The 13906-nt window shown below is 39.1% G+C and overlaps 1 protein-coding gene across 1 annotated transcript in view; it reads left to right on the top strand.

Moving 5' to 3' along the window:
- TMTC2 (transmembrane O-mannosyltransferase targeting cadherins 2) overlaps nucleotides 1–13906 on the top strand; it is a 189583-nt gene that overhangs the window by 160910 nt on the left and 14767 nt on the right. Inside the window, exons 10-11 of the mRNA XM_081211238.1 lie at nucleotides 6770–6884; nucleotides 9372–9435. Coding sequence (XP_081067364.1) covers nucleotides 6770–6884; nucleotides 9372–9435 — 179 coding nt within the window. The remainder of the gene's footprint in view (nucleotides 1–6769; nucleotides 6885–9371; nucleotides 9436–13906) is intronic.

Genomic DNA, 13906 nt, shown 5'->3' with positions numbered 1-13906 from the left:
ATAGATAATGTTTCCTCACATTGCTGTCGCACTCAAGGATTTAAAAACTGCTGCTGGCAGGACAGTAAAGGAAAAATAATAATCATGCCAGTTAAAACGATTTATCCTTCTGATGTGTAAATCACAGTCAAAATAGAAAGTCCCTTTCCTTTGTGAATTACATGATACAAAGATGAATCTCACTTCAAAATTCCTGGTCGGCTCAGTTGGCATGGGAGGAAGATTAATAGTTATTAAGTGTTGAAAGATTAATAGACATCTTTGTTATCACTGAAATAATGGCATCAGGCCCTTCTTGATATTGGGTGGGCAAATCAGTATTATCCAATAGTGAGTACAGGACAACCAGGATTCTACTTCAAGAATTTGAAAATTTTAAATCTAACCTCCTTCTGCCTTACAAGATTATACTGGCCCCAATACACAGATCACAGAGGCCCCTTCCCACCATCAAGAAATTGCTTTGTGCTTTCAGCTTTGACAGTATTGACCACCTGTGTGGAGGAGAGAGGGCAGATCTGGATTGAGTTGTGGTATTCCATGTGCATTAAGTGCAACTACATTTAAAGGCTTTATGAACAGATGCGAAATCATAGACACAGAGCTGGGTTGTGAAGGAGAGGGAGCTGGGCTCCTTTACACATGCACCCACGTTCCAGCAGCTTCTTATGCATGTGGCGGATGTACAGAAATGTTCAGTTTGCAGAGAAAAATCACACTGTTGGTTCGCAACTCTCCTTTTTAAAAAACTGTTTTAGTTAAGACCAAGGATATATAATGAGTATGCAGTACATTGCTAATTTGGAGTTAGAATGTCTCTTTTAGACTGTCAAAGATACATTGCGGTTAGCTTTTTATACTGTTTCTAATTTGATGAGGATAAATTCACTGATCATGAAACCTGGAATTGTAAAACTGCAAGGAAACTGAGTAAGTTGAATTGATAATGAGCAACAACAGCCGCTGCAGGATGTGTTTTTGTTTAGTTATTTTAATTTACCTTCTCATTCCAACTGGCACAATTAAATGAACAGCAGGCATGGTACGCAAATGGAAACAGTACAAAGCAAAAGTTGGTTATTTTATCTTATCTCATTTTGGTCTAAGATTTATAACTTGTGAGGCTTGATTCAGCTTTTAGCTGCATGTTACTAATAGCCCATCCATGAAGTACAAGAGAACTAGTGAATCTTAACAATACATACCCACAAATTTCCATTTCTGGATCACCACATCTATAGGAAATGTGCTTTTTGGTCAGCATAAGGAAGCTCTTTTTGTGTGTGTGTGGCAGTCCCCTGCCTATGAAATGGTCTCCCATGGAAGATTGCCTGGCACTGACTTTGTCATCTTTTCAGTTTCAGGCAAATATGCTCCCTACCAAAAGGCATTTAATTAGCAATAATTATCTGGCATTTGGTGGCTGTTTGATGTGGTTGGATAGTTTATGTTCTTGGGTGATTTGGTGAAAGGGGGTGAGGGCCTTTAGCACGTACAGTGAGGGGGGGAAGTATTTGATCCCCTGCTAAATTTGCCCATTTGCCCTCTGACGAAGAAATGACCAGTCCATCATTTTAATGGTAGGTTTATTGTAGCTGTGAGAGACAAAATAACAACAGGAAACCCCCTGGAAATCAGCCTGGAAATCTTACTGACTTGGAGAGGATCTGCAAAGAGGAGTGGGACAAAATACCTCCTGAGATGTGTGCAAACCTGGTGGCCACCTACAAGAAACGTCTGGCCTGTGTAATTGCCAGCAAGGGTTTTGCCGCCAGTACTAAGTCATCTTTTGCAAAGGGATCAAATAATTATTTCACTCATTATAATGCACATCAATCTCTGACTTATGTCTTCTGGGTTTCTGGGGTTTTTCCTGTTGTTATTCTGCCTCTCACAGCTACAATAAACCTACCATTAAAATTATGGACTGGTCATTTCTTCATCAGGGGCAAAAAGGCAAATTTAGCAGGGGATCAAATACCCCCCCCCCCACTGTATGTATTGGTTTAATGACTTTTCTGTCACATTTTTTTATCTTTGCATTTTTATTGGCTTCCAGATGTACTAAATGGCATATAAATTTAGTTAAACTAAAACTCAGGAGAGAATACTTGTATGGTGTCATCACTCAGTACAGCCCTGTGGTCCTCCAGAAACTGTAGTCTCAACACTTCCCATCTACCCAGCCAGCATGACCTGTGGTGAGGGATGATGGGAGTTGCAGTCCAATATTTGCCATGCTAACTGGGATGGATGGGAAGTGTTGGACTACAATATTTGGTGGAATTGCAGGGATGTTCTAGAATTCCTGTCATCTCAGACCATGAGTTATGCCGGCTGGAATGAATGGGAGGTGTTGGGCTACAACATCCAATGGGCCACCAGTCCTATACTGCTGCTATAAAACGTAGTAGTGTAACAGTTGTGTGAAGTCAGGACTACCTTTTCAGTAGGATGCTACTGCTTTAAAATAGATATCCATTACTACATATCTATCTACCTGAGATACAGAACACAGAAAGTCAAGTATGAGAGGAATCTTGCATGATTCACCTACAGATAAATTTCTGTATTTAAGTCAGTCCCCAGAAATTCTATAAAGTAAGAAGATAGGAAGCTACTTCTCTACTAAATCAGACCACTAGTCAACAACTCTGTATCATCTGCGCAGCAGTAGCCAACATGGTGCACTCCAAAAATTGGGGACTGCAATTTGCATGATTCCTAACCATTTGTCATGTTGGGCTGGGTGAAGGGGGTTGTAGTCCACAACATCTGTAAGGTACCTTCTTGGCTATACCTGGTCCCACACTGAATGGCAGCAGCTTCCAGCAGTTTCAGGCCAGTGTCTTTTCCAGCCCTACCTGGAGATGCCATTGAGCTATGACCCTTCCTTTAAAAATATGTGACCAAGGATACAGCCATTTGGCAACCCAAGAATGAGTGGACTGAAGCAGCACAAAAATTGACACTATTTGAGACTTCCTGGTGGAAGATAGAGTTTTGAAAGTTTCGGAGAGAACAATGTTATGAAAGTTCATTGAAAATTGAATAAATAAGTGGATTTGAAGATAATGAAGAGAGTGACCAAGCCCCCCCCCCCCCAATATGCCACACTTCACTTGACTATATGCTGTTTCTTTAAGCGAGCGGTGTTTTGAAAGGTTTCCAATCAAATGTATAGATTTAACCAACACTTAAGCATCCTTTTGTCTTCCTTTTTTGCTGCTCTTATTTTAAACCACCTATCAAGCAGCATGAATAGTTTGACTCCAAAGCAATTACCATTAGCAAAAGCATATCTCAAGTCGACACTCAAAACATTTGCTCTCCACTCTTCATGCATCTGCTTGAGCAAGTATACTTCATAACCCACATATATATATTTCCCTGCAAAACCACAAGAAAATATATCCACATTACCAATGTAAATCTCAAAGTAGAACCTCTTGGCACACATAGGGAATATAAAACTGATGGAAACATCTCTAGTGCTGCTCACCAAGGAGTCAAAAGGAATAAATGGTCACTTGTGACTTGGAATCTAGTCATACTCTATGCATTATGTATTTTATTTCTGAAGTATTGAGAGTTTCTTCTGATGATATTCATCTGCTTGCCCTCTATACATTTTTATGTTTCCTTTGTAACACCATATAGGTTTCATGTAAATTGAAATAGAGTGAAATCCACTGATGTTCATGTGCAAGGATGTCCAGTGGTACCTCGGTTTTCAAATGTCTCCGTTGACAGACATTTCGGTTTTCAATTGCCGTGAACCCGGAAGTAAATGCTTCAGTTTTCCAACACACCTCGGAAGTCAAACTTGCCAGGCAGCTACCGCCGAGTGCAAGATCCTGAGGCCTAGCTGTCGGCTATTGAGTTTTCAGTTTTCGAACATTTCAGAACTTGAACGGTCTTCCGGAACGGATTACGTATGAAAACCGAGATACCACTATATAGGAATATGAATTTTGTCTTATATTCCAAATTGTGATTAATACAGCTAAGGATAGAGAAGGGTTGAATAAATAAAACATCAAAATGACAGAAAATAAGATGCTTAGGGTCTTTTGTTCTGTACCATGGAAATAAATCCATAACTATTCACTAGTTTGTTGTTGGATGAAATTTTCAAAGGGTTGCTCAGTAATTAAACACACATTTTTAATTGTAATTTGGAGTCACATGTTTAGATTTCTATATGGGGGTGCAGGGAAAGTCTCTGTAATCCCACTAAACCATCATGTCATAGACATCCATTGGCAGTTGATTTCATACAATTTGCTAGAACAGGCAATACAAGTATCAACATATATATTTCTGCAGTGTCTAGACATGACTCCTTCCCCATTTATTTAGGAATCTTCCTTATTAAAAAAATGTAAGTCTTTGAGGAATAACTCCTTAATTTCTCCAATGTTTTCCAATTTCCTACTCAAATGTTAAAGGGTTGTGTAGCAAACACATGGTGGTGGTATTTTAGGTGGTATTTTAGGTATTTTGGTGCATGCTCCAAGTCCAGGAGAGAATAGCAACACTTAAACATCAAGTAACCCCCTTCAAGGCTTCAGGAAATAATTAAGTACTATTAACTGAAAAGGATTTTCCAAAGAAAAATTGCCCTGTGCAGTGACCCATGTATACAGAGCATTTTCTGGATCAGAGATATTCATCCTGATCCTCAAGTGGTTTGGGGTTGTCACCTTTTCTTGGTTATTCAAGTTAGGTTGCTGTAGTTGTGCAGTCACTTGATTTGGCCTCTTTACACTGTGTGTGCCACTCTAGAATCCTTGGAGTCTCCTTGCCAAATATGTATGAGTCCCTTGATACGCTAAAATAATGTGCAGAGGATTCTTTCAGGGTTGACAGTTGACACCTCCTGCATGAGGGTAGCCAGCATAGGGCCCCTTAGTTTTGTTGGACAACTCCTGCCATCCCTGACCAGACCTCCCCTTCTATAAGTTTATTTCTTTTTGGAAACATAATAGTTAAAATAATGGTTTTATTTAGAATACCTGGCAACTGTATATGGTTCATGAAAGAATGGTTTGCCTGTGAGGTACTTAAATGCACGGAAGGATGAAGGTGAAAAATGAGGAGGGTTTCCAAAACCCCACTGACACAGATAGAAAAAAGGCTTGATTTATATTATAATAGCTACGAAACAACAGAGATGTTCTGCTAAATAGCACCCCTTTTATTAATAACCACTGAGATTTGAAGTTAATTTCTGTTGAATAATACATTTTCCTAATAATTGTAAATCACTTAATGATTCTGTGTTATAATAAAATTGATTATTCACATTAAATTACTGTAATTATGCACTCACTTGATGTAACGAACAATTGATCATGTAGTGTGCTGTTCTCTGTAGCTGAACCTGCAGAGTTTTTGTTGGTTAATGTTTCTAATTTTTGTTCTTGGTTCTGTCTGGTTAACATAGCATGCAGTTAATAAATTACATGTATCAGTCTATTATTGTAAGTAGGACTGGATCACAAAGATCCTGGAGTGCTAAAAGTATTTTTGTCATCAGATTTTTTTATGCTTTAAAGTACAACACTTCAAATGAATACTAATAATTGGGGAGAATCATCGGCTAGCCTCTAAAAGTACACTGTTACCATTTTTAAAAGTTAAAACTGTTTTTATTTTTCTGTAGTAATCTTTGAATGTTATGTGCATGGGATTGTTGTAGCCTCTATCATTCATAAAAGCTGGTGTAGTCCGTAGCTGATCTAGGCAATCCACAGAAATGATACATTGAGAAATACATAGGCTTTCGTTAGATTAAATAATACTCAAGAGTGGACCTGTTGAAATCAGTTGATAACTAACTTGTCCATTGATTTAAGTGGATCTCCTCTGAGTATTACTTAGTTGAACAAAACTAAATGTGGAACAGGATTGGCGCACAGTGTGGGCCTGGGGAGGGAATGGTCTAGGGAGATCCCAGAGGGCTGCATTTGGCCCCTGATCCTGAGAATTCCCACCTCTATTGTAGAGATACAATTTACCACATGCACTTTATTCATGTCCTCCCTGGTATATTGCATCACTCCAAGACTAAACTGATTTAGGTCCCCAACCACACAAGCTGATTGTAAATGCTGAGGGCAAGTTTCCATCTTTGCAGAAAGAGTGCAAAATCAACTATTTAAGATGTACTCTCAATCTAATCGATTTAGGGAATTATCAGCCGATATCCATATCTATCTATCTATGATTGATAAGAGATGTTTACCTCACAACATTTGCCATTTCTAGAGGAAGTGGATTTCTAGATCAGTTTCAGGCAAAGTTTAGTCTAATAATGGGTCTGAGACTGTTGATGGCAAGTCATCTTACCAAGTCATCACCTAGTATGGACATAGATGCTGATTCTCCTTTTAATGCTTCTGGGTCACTTAATAGGTTTTTCATGGTACCATGCTGCAGTATTTTTGGTGTGATGAAATGGTAAGAGGTTTGGATTTAGACCAAGGAATACCTTGGTTCACTTCCCATTCCACCATAGCATTCTGTCTCTGATTTTGGGGAGGACGAAGTATGTCCCCTTCAGTTCCTTGGAGAAAAGGTTGGAATGCAAATGTAAACAAATATTTGCCAAATTATTCTGTAATAGTTCATCTGAAGTTAATATGACAAGGTAACTCAGGGTAGTAATGTAATATGTAAAAGAATAGTCCTTTCTAACTTTGTTTCCCATACTTAAGTGTGTGCCTTCCCTTTTGAGCTCATATCAGTGCTACATGTATTTCAGGCCAGTTTCTCTTAGAAGATTCTCGCCTGATAGAAGCTGCAGAGATGGCAAAGAAAGCAGCTGAATTGGATAACACAGAGTTTGATGTTGTCTTCAATGCAGCTCACATGCTCAGGTTTGTTTGTATTTGTCTCTTACTTTTTGTCATCCTTTCATTTTTAGGTTTTGAAATCTGTACTTTCATTATATAAAATTCTGTGCTTGATAACACATTTTGAACAAATGACAACATGAAATGCATGCATTCAAGACAATTAATTTCCGTGTGAAGATGATTTCCCTTCTTTAGTCTCTAAATTAGATATTGTCTTACTGTATTAGTGTTTTATAGCATCAAGACCTGGTGGGGTCAGAGCCAAATGCTAAAATCCAAGCACAGATCAAGACTGAAGGGACCAGAAATTAGCAAAATGGCTGAGGACAGGACAGTGGTTATGTTCTGGAGCAGGTAGAGAATGATTTATGGCAGTATCTGGACTACTTGAGTGACAAGTTCCTTAGACAGGTGAACCAGGCATAGAGCTCCTCAGATCCATATTGCTTCCTCAGATCCCCTGCATCAGCAGAACTGTCTTTGGCCATTATATGACTGAGGCACAGCAGAAAAAAGGATAATAACTCTGCCTGCCTTAGGTTTGACCCAGTGACTCAGAAAGTGATGTTCTTTGCCATTGCTGCCAAAGTCCTTATTCTGAGGTCTCCAGAGCCTTCACACATACTTAAAAGAAGCTACCTTTCACCCTATAGAAGATCTGTCTGGTCTATTCCACACAGATAGCTCTCAAATAAAGTGAAGAGCAGATCACAGGTCTCTTGGGTTTCGTTTCTTTTATTCACCGCTAATTTATCTTGCTTTTTAATCTTACTGCTGCATCCATGATTACATTTCATTAACATGATAACATAGCTGGAATGTCCCAGTGCCAGCCAAAGTCATACCCTCTGCTTAAGGGCAAGTGCATTTATCCTTTATCAAGCAAGGAGATTCTGCCAAACTGGGAAGAAGTACTGGGGCCATGAATCTGCCTTCATTCCTCCCTTTGTCTCTTCTGCTTGCGTACTGGCTTTATTGCTCAAATCTTAGATTACATTAAACCACAGTTTATCATTCTTTCTGAAACGAGGAAGTGTGATGAAATGTCAGTTTGACACTGGTTTCAGATCCTGGTTAATAACCTGTGGTTTCAGATCCTGGTTTGTAAATTGATATTAAACCACAGTTCTTCATCTTGGACCTAAGGAGGAACAGAGTTTTAATGTAGCAAGAGCAGACACATCCTGGGTTAAGGGAAATGAGGACCACACTGATCCAATACTTCATAAACTATGGTTTACTGAGCCAGAAACATTGTCTGTACAATCTACTGTACAATCTGTACAATCTGTACAATCTACCTGATTGGTAGGAATTACCCATGGGACTAATTCAGGAAGCTAGTTGGCGTACTTCAACAGGACTCCCACGGCTTGTGGACAACCCTTCCCGGTCCCCATGCCGGGTAGTCGATAGGAGCCAATGCCTAAGGCCAATACCTTCCAATTCTGTAATCAATTAAGTTGTGGCCTTTTATGCCCATTAACCTTAAATACTGTGTCCAGTGTCTTCATTTCACATGGGGGAGGGGACTTGCCACGCAAACTATGCCTGAGGAAAATGGTATCTTCCAAACCTGCTTCCCTGAGGGCAGGTCTTTTTTATTATTAACTTTTGAGTAATCAATTTGTTGTCCTGTTTTCTCTTAGTTGCCAGTTACCAAGTTTTGGAAATCAATTCTCTTGTTAAACTATGCACCAGTTCTGTAATTTATTTCGGAGAAAGAAGTTACTTTTCAAATAGGTGAATTTACCTTTAAACAGTTTCCAGTCATTGAGACCACTCAAGCCAACTAGTGGGCAGTAGTAAATAGCCAAATCTCCTTACAGAGCAAACCTAACCCCTGATACATGCTGCTGGAAAGGGGTTGGGATAAGACAGAGGTGTGTCTTATCTGAGTTATCCACAAGCTGAAACCACAAGCTGGTTTGCGAAGCTAGCAAGTGTAGGATCCTGAAACGGGGCATTATGAGGGCTGGGTGGAGCAGAACCATTTGTGGAACTGCTGTAGCCAAAGCTGATAGAACCTTCTCAGAATGGCCCAGTGCAGCTAATCCCCCCCCCCAGTTCTACTCACGTGCCTTCCAGCAAGCCTTGCAATGCCACGATTAATCTGTTGCTCCACCCTGCTACTCGCCAACCAGAATTTGGTTTGCTCTGCTTGTAAATCTATTTAGTAAATAGATACATCACAAAGCAATTTCAGCTTGTTTGAAAACTATGTAAAGTTGTATCTACCTATCTATCATCTATCTATCTATCTATCTATCTATCTATCTATCATCTATCTATCATCTATTTATCATCTATCTCTCTAAGCTGTAGAGATGTAAACCATGAAACTGCATTAATTGTTTGCAGCAGTTATTAATCCCTATTTTTTTAAATAATATCATTATTGTTGATTAATTGTAAAAATAAATTATTTTTTATTTCCCCTCTGAAGAATTGTAGGTTCCCAATGTGGTTTCAACTGAACTTTAATTGTCTCCCCTTCTGTTCCATTAGACAAGCCAGCCTCAATGAAGCAGCTGAGAAGTATTATAAAATGGCAGCTGAGCTGAGACCTCATGTAAGTACTTCCGTAGAGAGGGATGCACAGTTCAAGCCTGCTATGCTTATAGTAGTGCAAGAAAATGTGCTATCCTGAGGAGAATTTAATTTTGTGACTGTTTGATCTCTAAGCGTATATTGCAAAGGATAATTTAAGAGATAATTTATTCATTATTAATATTCTGATGAAACCTTTGACATTTGTCAAATCAATTGCTGCAGACAGGAATCTTGATGCAGTGTTTAGAAATGCTCAATTTCCCGCTTACTATTTGTATGTTTTAAATTCAGCTTCTTGGCCTAGATTTGAATCTTTAAAAGCATAGGTAGTTGCTGAAAACAAATGAAAAACAACATGCATGAACGCCAATGTATTCATTAGTTTTTGGAGGGAAAATGAAAGGAAATGGACTGAAATTTGTTAATTTTATTAAATTGTTTTACACCAGAGGCATTATTTTGCACTGAAAAAATAAACTGCAGTGCTATCTACAGTTCATAGAGAGGTCACAGGGAAGGGTGAAAGGGAAAGCAGTGAAACTGACATAATGGAAAGCACTATTTATTTTAGATAGAAAAAATATTGTTTGCCTCTTTTTTAAGGTTACAGATAACACGAGGATCCTTTTTCATACATAATTGAAATGTGGCAATTATGATGTGCTGGTGAGGGAGTGGGTACTAGTATGTTTGGAAATAGGCAATAGGATGAAAAATATAGAAGTCACAGGCAGAAAAAAATCAGCTATCTCCAGCTGAAATTAATGGGTAGATTATAGGATCATTTTTTATATAATTGCCTATATGAGAGGCCCCCTTTGCCTCATCTATTTGAAATTTGATATGTCTTATATAGGGGATGTTATTATTGACATAGTTGCATAGGGTTGCCTGGGCTTTCTATTCTGCTGCCTGTAACTTTGGTGTTTTCACTGGAAACCAATGGAAAAAACTAACTAGTGAATGAATGCAATTCAGATGAATAGAAACGGAAATGTTTCTGAACATGTGATTCAGGTGAATGAACTATAAGATCTATGAAACTAAAATATATATATATGGAAACAAATTGAAAAACAGTCCACCCCCACTCTGTTTGCTAGGGATGGAACAACCTCTTCCATTTTACCATATTCTCTCAGTCCAATTTTACTTGAGTGGGCATGACTCTGTGGATAGCTACAGGTTGTTCAATTAATCATTATTTTACACTGTGCTAATGTACCTTTTGCCAGGGTTTTAATACCACACATTTAAGGGAAATGCAGGGCAGTTCCAATCTGCGTGAGGAAGCTTGACTATAGAATTCGTGTTGAAGGTGGAATTCATGCTTCATGTGTATGAATTGCTTTTCCTGTTGATTTTTGTAAGTAACATTAAAATGTTTAGAAACACTTCTAAAAAGAAGAGGAAACAATGTCTTTTAAAAAATGTATTTGTTATTGAAGAAGTGCTTCATTCCTTAATTAAGTTTTATGCATCATTGTTTAATATAGTAGTGTGGGATGCTGCTACTGCGGTTTCCTGCCTCTCCATCCATTGCCCCGGACTCCCTGCTGAAAAATTGTTCATTCTGTAGCCATTCAGCATGCTCAGTACTAGCTGAGGTGTTTTGATGTGAGGGGACACCCCCCCTCCCACATATTTTACTTTTTTTTAGTACTTCTGGAAATCTTAGGGTTCCCCCAAGCCAGATCATTTGTCTTCCTTGTATGTTATCCCATTTTTGCCACAGCACTCTTGGCTTGAACATCAGAAATAGACGGAATGATTGATCCTATTCAACTAACTTGTTTTGACTGAAATAGTTGCCATAAAATGCTACAAAGCTTTACAGAACGGGAAGAAAGGATACTTGGTGTTAGATGTCAGAAATAGGCACTCTAATAATAGGATATTACTGGTTTATAATGCCACGCTTCAGATGTTCTGCCCAGAGCTTTTGTCAGTGAAACTGATTCCTTCTGGCTAAATTGAGATGTGGAAGGGAAGAAAGGAAGTGCTTTTTCTTCCCAACTCATTTATTACAGTAATACAATAAATTGTTGGAAGTGTGCATAGGTTAGTAGCAAGTGCTAAAGACTACAGGTGACTTAAGGTCACTTCATATATTATATTTTTAGGTGTACAGTTAAGTCCAAGAGTACACAGCACAATGTACAGTGCGAATGCAATACATTTTTGCAAGCACATGTATAATACAGGTATACTAGGCAGCAACATCTTTCTGTTCAGTTTACACTCAATACTTAACCCAGATCTGTCCCTACATAATGTATTAAATCACCTGCAAATTGGCATCTATTTCAGATTCTTCCTACTTGCTGGTTTCTATGTACCTATAGGAAATAACAACAACAACAACAACAACAACAACAACAACAACAACAACAACAACAATTTATTATTTATACCCCACCCATCTGGCTGGATTTCCCCAGCCACTCTGGGTGGCTTCCAACAAAACACTAAAATACAATAACCTATTAAACATTAAAAGCTTCCCTAAACAGGGCTGCCTTCAGATGTCTTCTAAAAGTGTTGTCGTTATTTTTCTCTTTGACATCTGGTGGGAGGGCGTTCCACAGGGTGGGTGCCACTACCAAGAAGGCCCTCTGCCTGGTTCCCTGTAACTTGGCTTCTTGCAGCGAGGTAACTACCAGAAGGACCTCGGAGCTGGACCTCAGTGTCTGGGCAGAAAGGGTTTCTGAAAAGCCCCCCCCCCCCCAATGAATGGATGAGGACATTTTTGCAGATCAGAATGTATTGATTCCAGTCTTCACCAAGGCTTTACAGAGCAAAACATAGAAATTCTGCTCATCCTCAGAAAATTTGTGGCCATATGAACCTTTAGCAGCATTATCAGAACATGTAGTCTGTTGCAAAGTATTATTTCTCTATGATTGATAGAAATGCCTCTTCAAAGAAAGTTTATCTGGGTTGTTTGGTCACCACAATTTGTAGTGTTCCTCAATGTATTCATCTCAGGGACAAGACCTTACTGGTAATTCTTGTTGTATGTTTAGAAACCAGGATTTAGTTACTTTAAAAGCATATATTAGGCTAGTTTGTAAAAATCTAATTTCCTTCATTCTAATGACCTTTTCAAAAACACAAATAGCTTAGTTGGTAGAGGATGACACTCTTAATCTCAGGCTCATGGGTTCAAGCCCTGCGCTGGGTAGAAGATCCCTGCATTGCAGGCAGTTGGACTAGATGACCTTTGTGATCCATTCCAACTCTGTGATTCTCTAACTTGCATCTTCAAAGTGAACCCTGTGTCTTTGTTGGATGGAGCAGTAGTTCTCTAAAGAGGCAACATTCAATGTCTGGGTTTTTTATGTATGAACTAAAAAAATACCTTCAAAAGAAGGTTACTGAAGCTACCCACACATCTGCTCTTAACAAGGCGCTTTGAAGTCTGGCCTCTAGAATATCAAATAAAAGCTTACTAGATCATAGAGTTTTTAGCCCACAACCTTGGTGCATTCCTTATGAAGATGCCACAGCCTACAAGCTATCAACCTCCTGGTCTCATATCAGTCCAGCTTACAAACTTCAACATTTGACAGCTATAAACTTATGCCTTCACACCTTGTCAGATGCAGCTGTTTCCACTCTACCACTTCAAAAAGCTTTGATTGAATATCTTACTGTAGCAACACACACAAGTGTGCACCCACCCACCCAAATGAGAGGCTTGGGATTAGCTTTGGGCAAAATAAATGCAGCCTACACTGTACAGCTTTATTGGGAGATGGAAAGTAATTACAGCTTGAGAGTTCCATGTATGTAAATGGCCAGTATATCTTGAGCACCTTGAAATGTGTTTTTTTTGTTCAAAGGTCTAGCAAGTAAAGCAGTCAAGCTGTCTTGCACAAAGGAAGTCTTACGAAAGAATAAAAGGTCTCTGCCACGCATGGAATTTCCCAGCAACTTTTTGCATAGCTTTCTGGTTTCTATTACCAGCAAACTATGCTATGTTAATAACCCTCTTAATAAGAAACGGATTGTGGTGCCTCCTAATAATGATTATCATGTGCTGTCTTCATAACTGATGGCACTTTCTATTTCATTACACGTCCAACTAATTAAAAGTCCGCAGTGCTTTTCTCCAGCCTGAATCAAGCAGCCCTCGTCATGGGAGGGTACTTTGAGGAGAAATATTGATCATGCCAAATTTACTTCAACCAAATTAAAACAGTGTCCAGTGTGTGCAACTGTTAGCATATCAGAATCTGGACTGGGGAGACCCAGGTTCAGAGCTCCACTCAGCTGTGAAGCTGATTGGCGACCATGAGCCAGCAGCCCTTGCCTCTCAGCCGGATCCACTTCATAGTTAGCGCTGAAATAATTATGTATGTTCCCTTTGTTTTCTTGGTGTGATCAGTCAGTGACTGTTCATCATGATAGCTGTGTGGATCTCCTAGGCAATATGCCAACGACCAATAACTCAGTTGGTAGAGCATGAAACTTAATCAGAACGTTGT

This window comes from Podarcis bocagei (genome assembly GCF_964188305.1).
Source record: "Podarcis bocagei genome assembly, chromosome: 10".
In the NCBI taxonomy this organism is placed as follows: domain Eukaryota; kingdom Metazoa; phylum Chordata; class Lepidosauria; order Squamata; family Lacertidae; genus Podarcis; species Podarcis bocagei.
The sequence above is the reverse complement of the archived record's forward strand: the minus strand, read 5'-3'. Positions and strand labels throughout refer to the sequence as shown.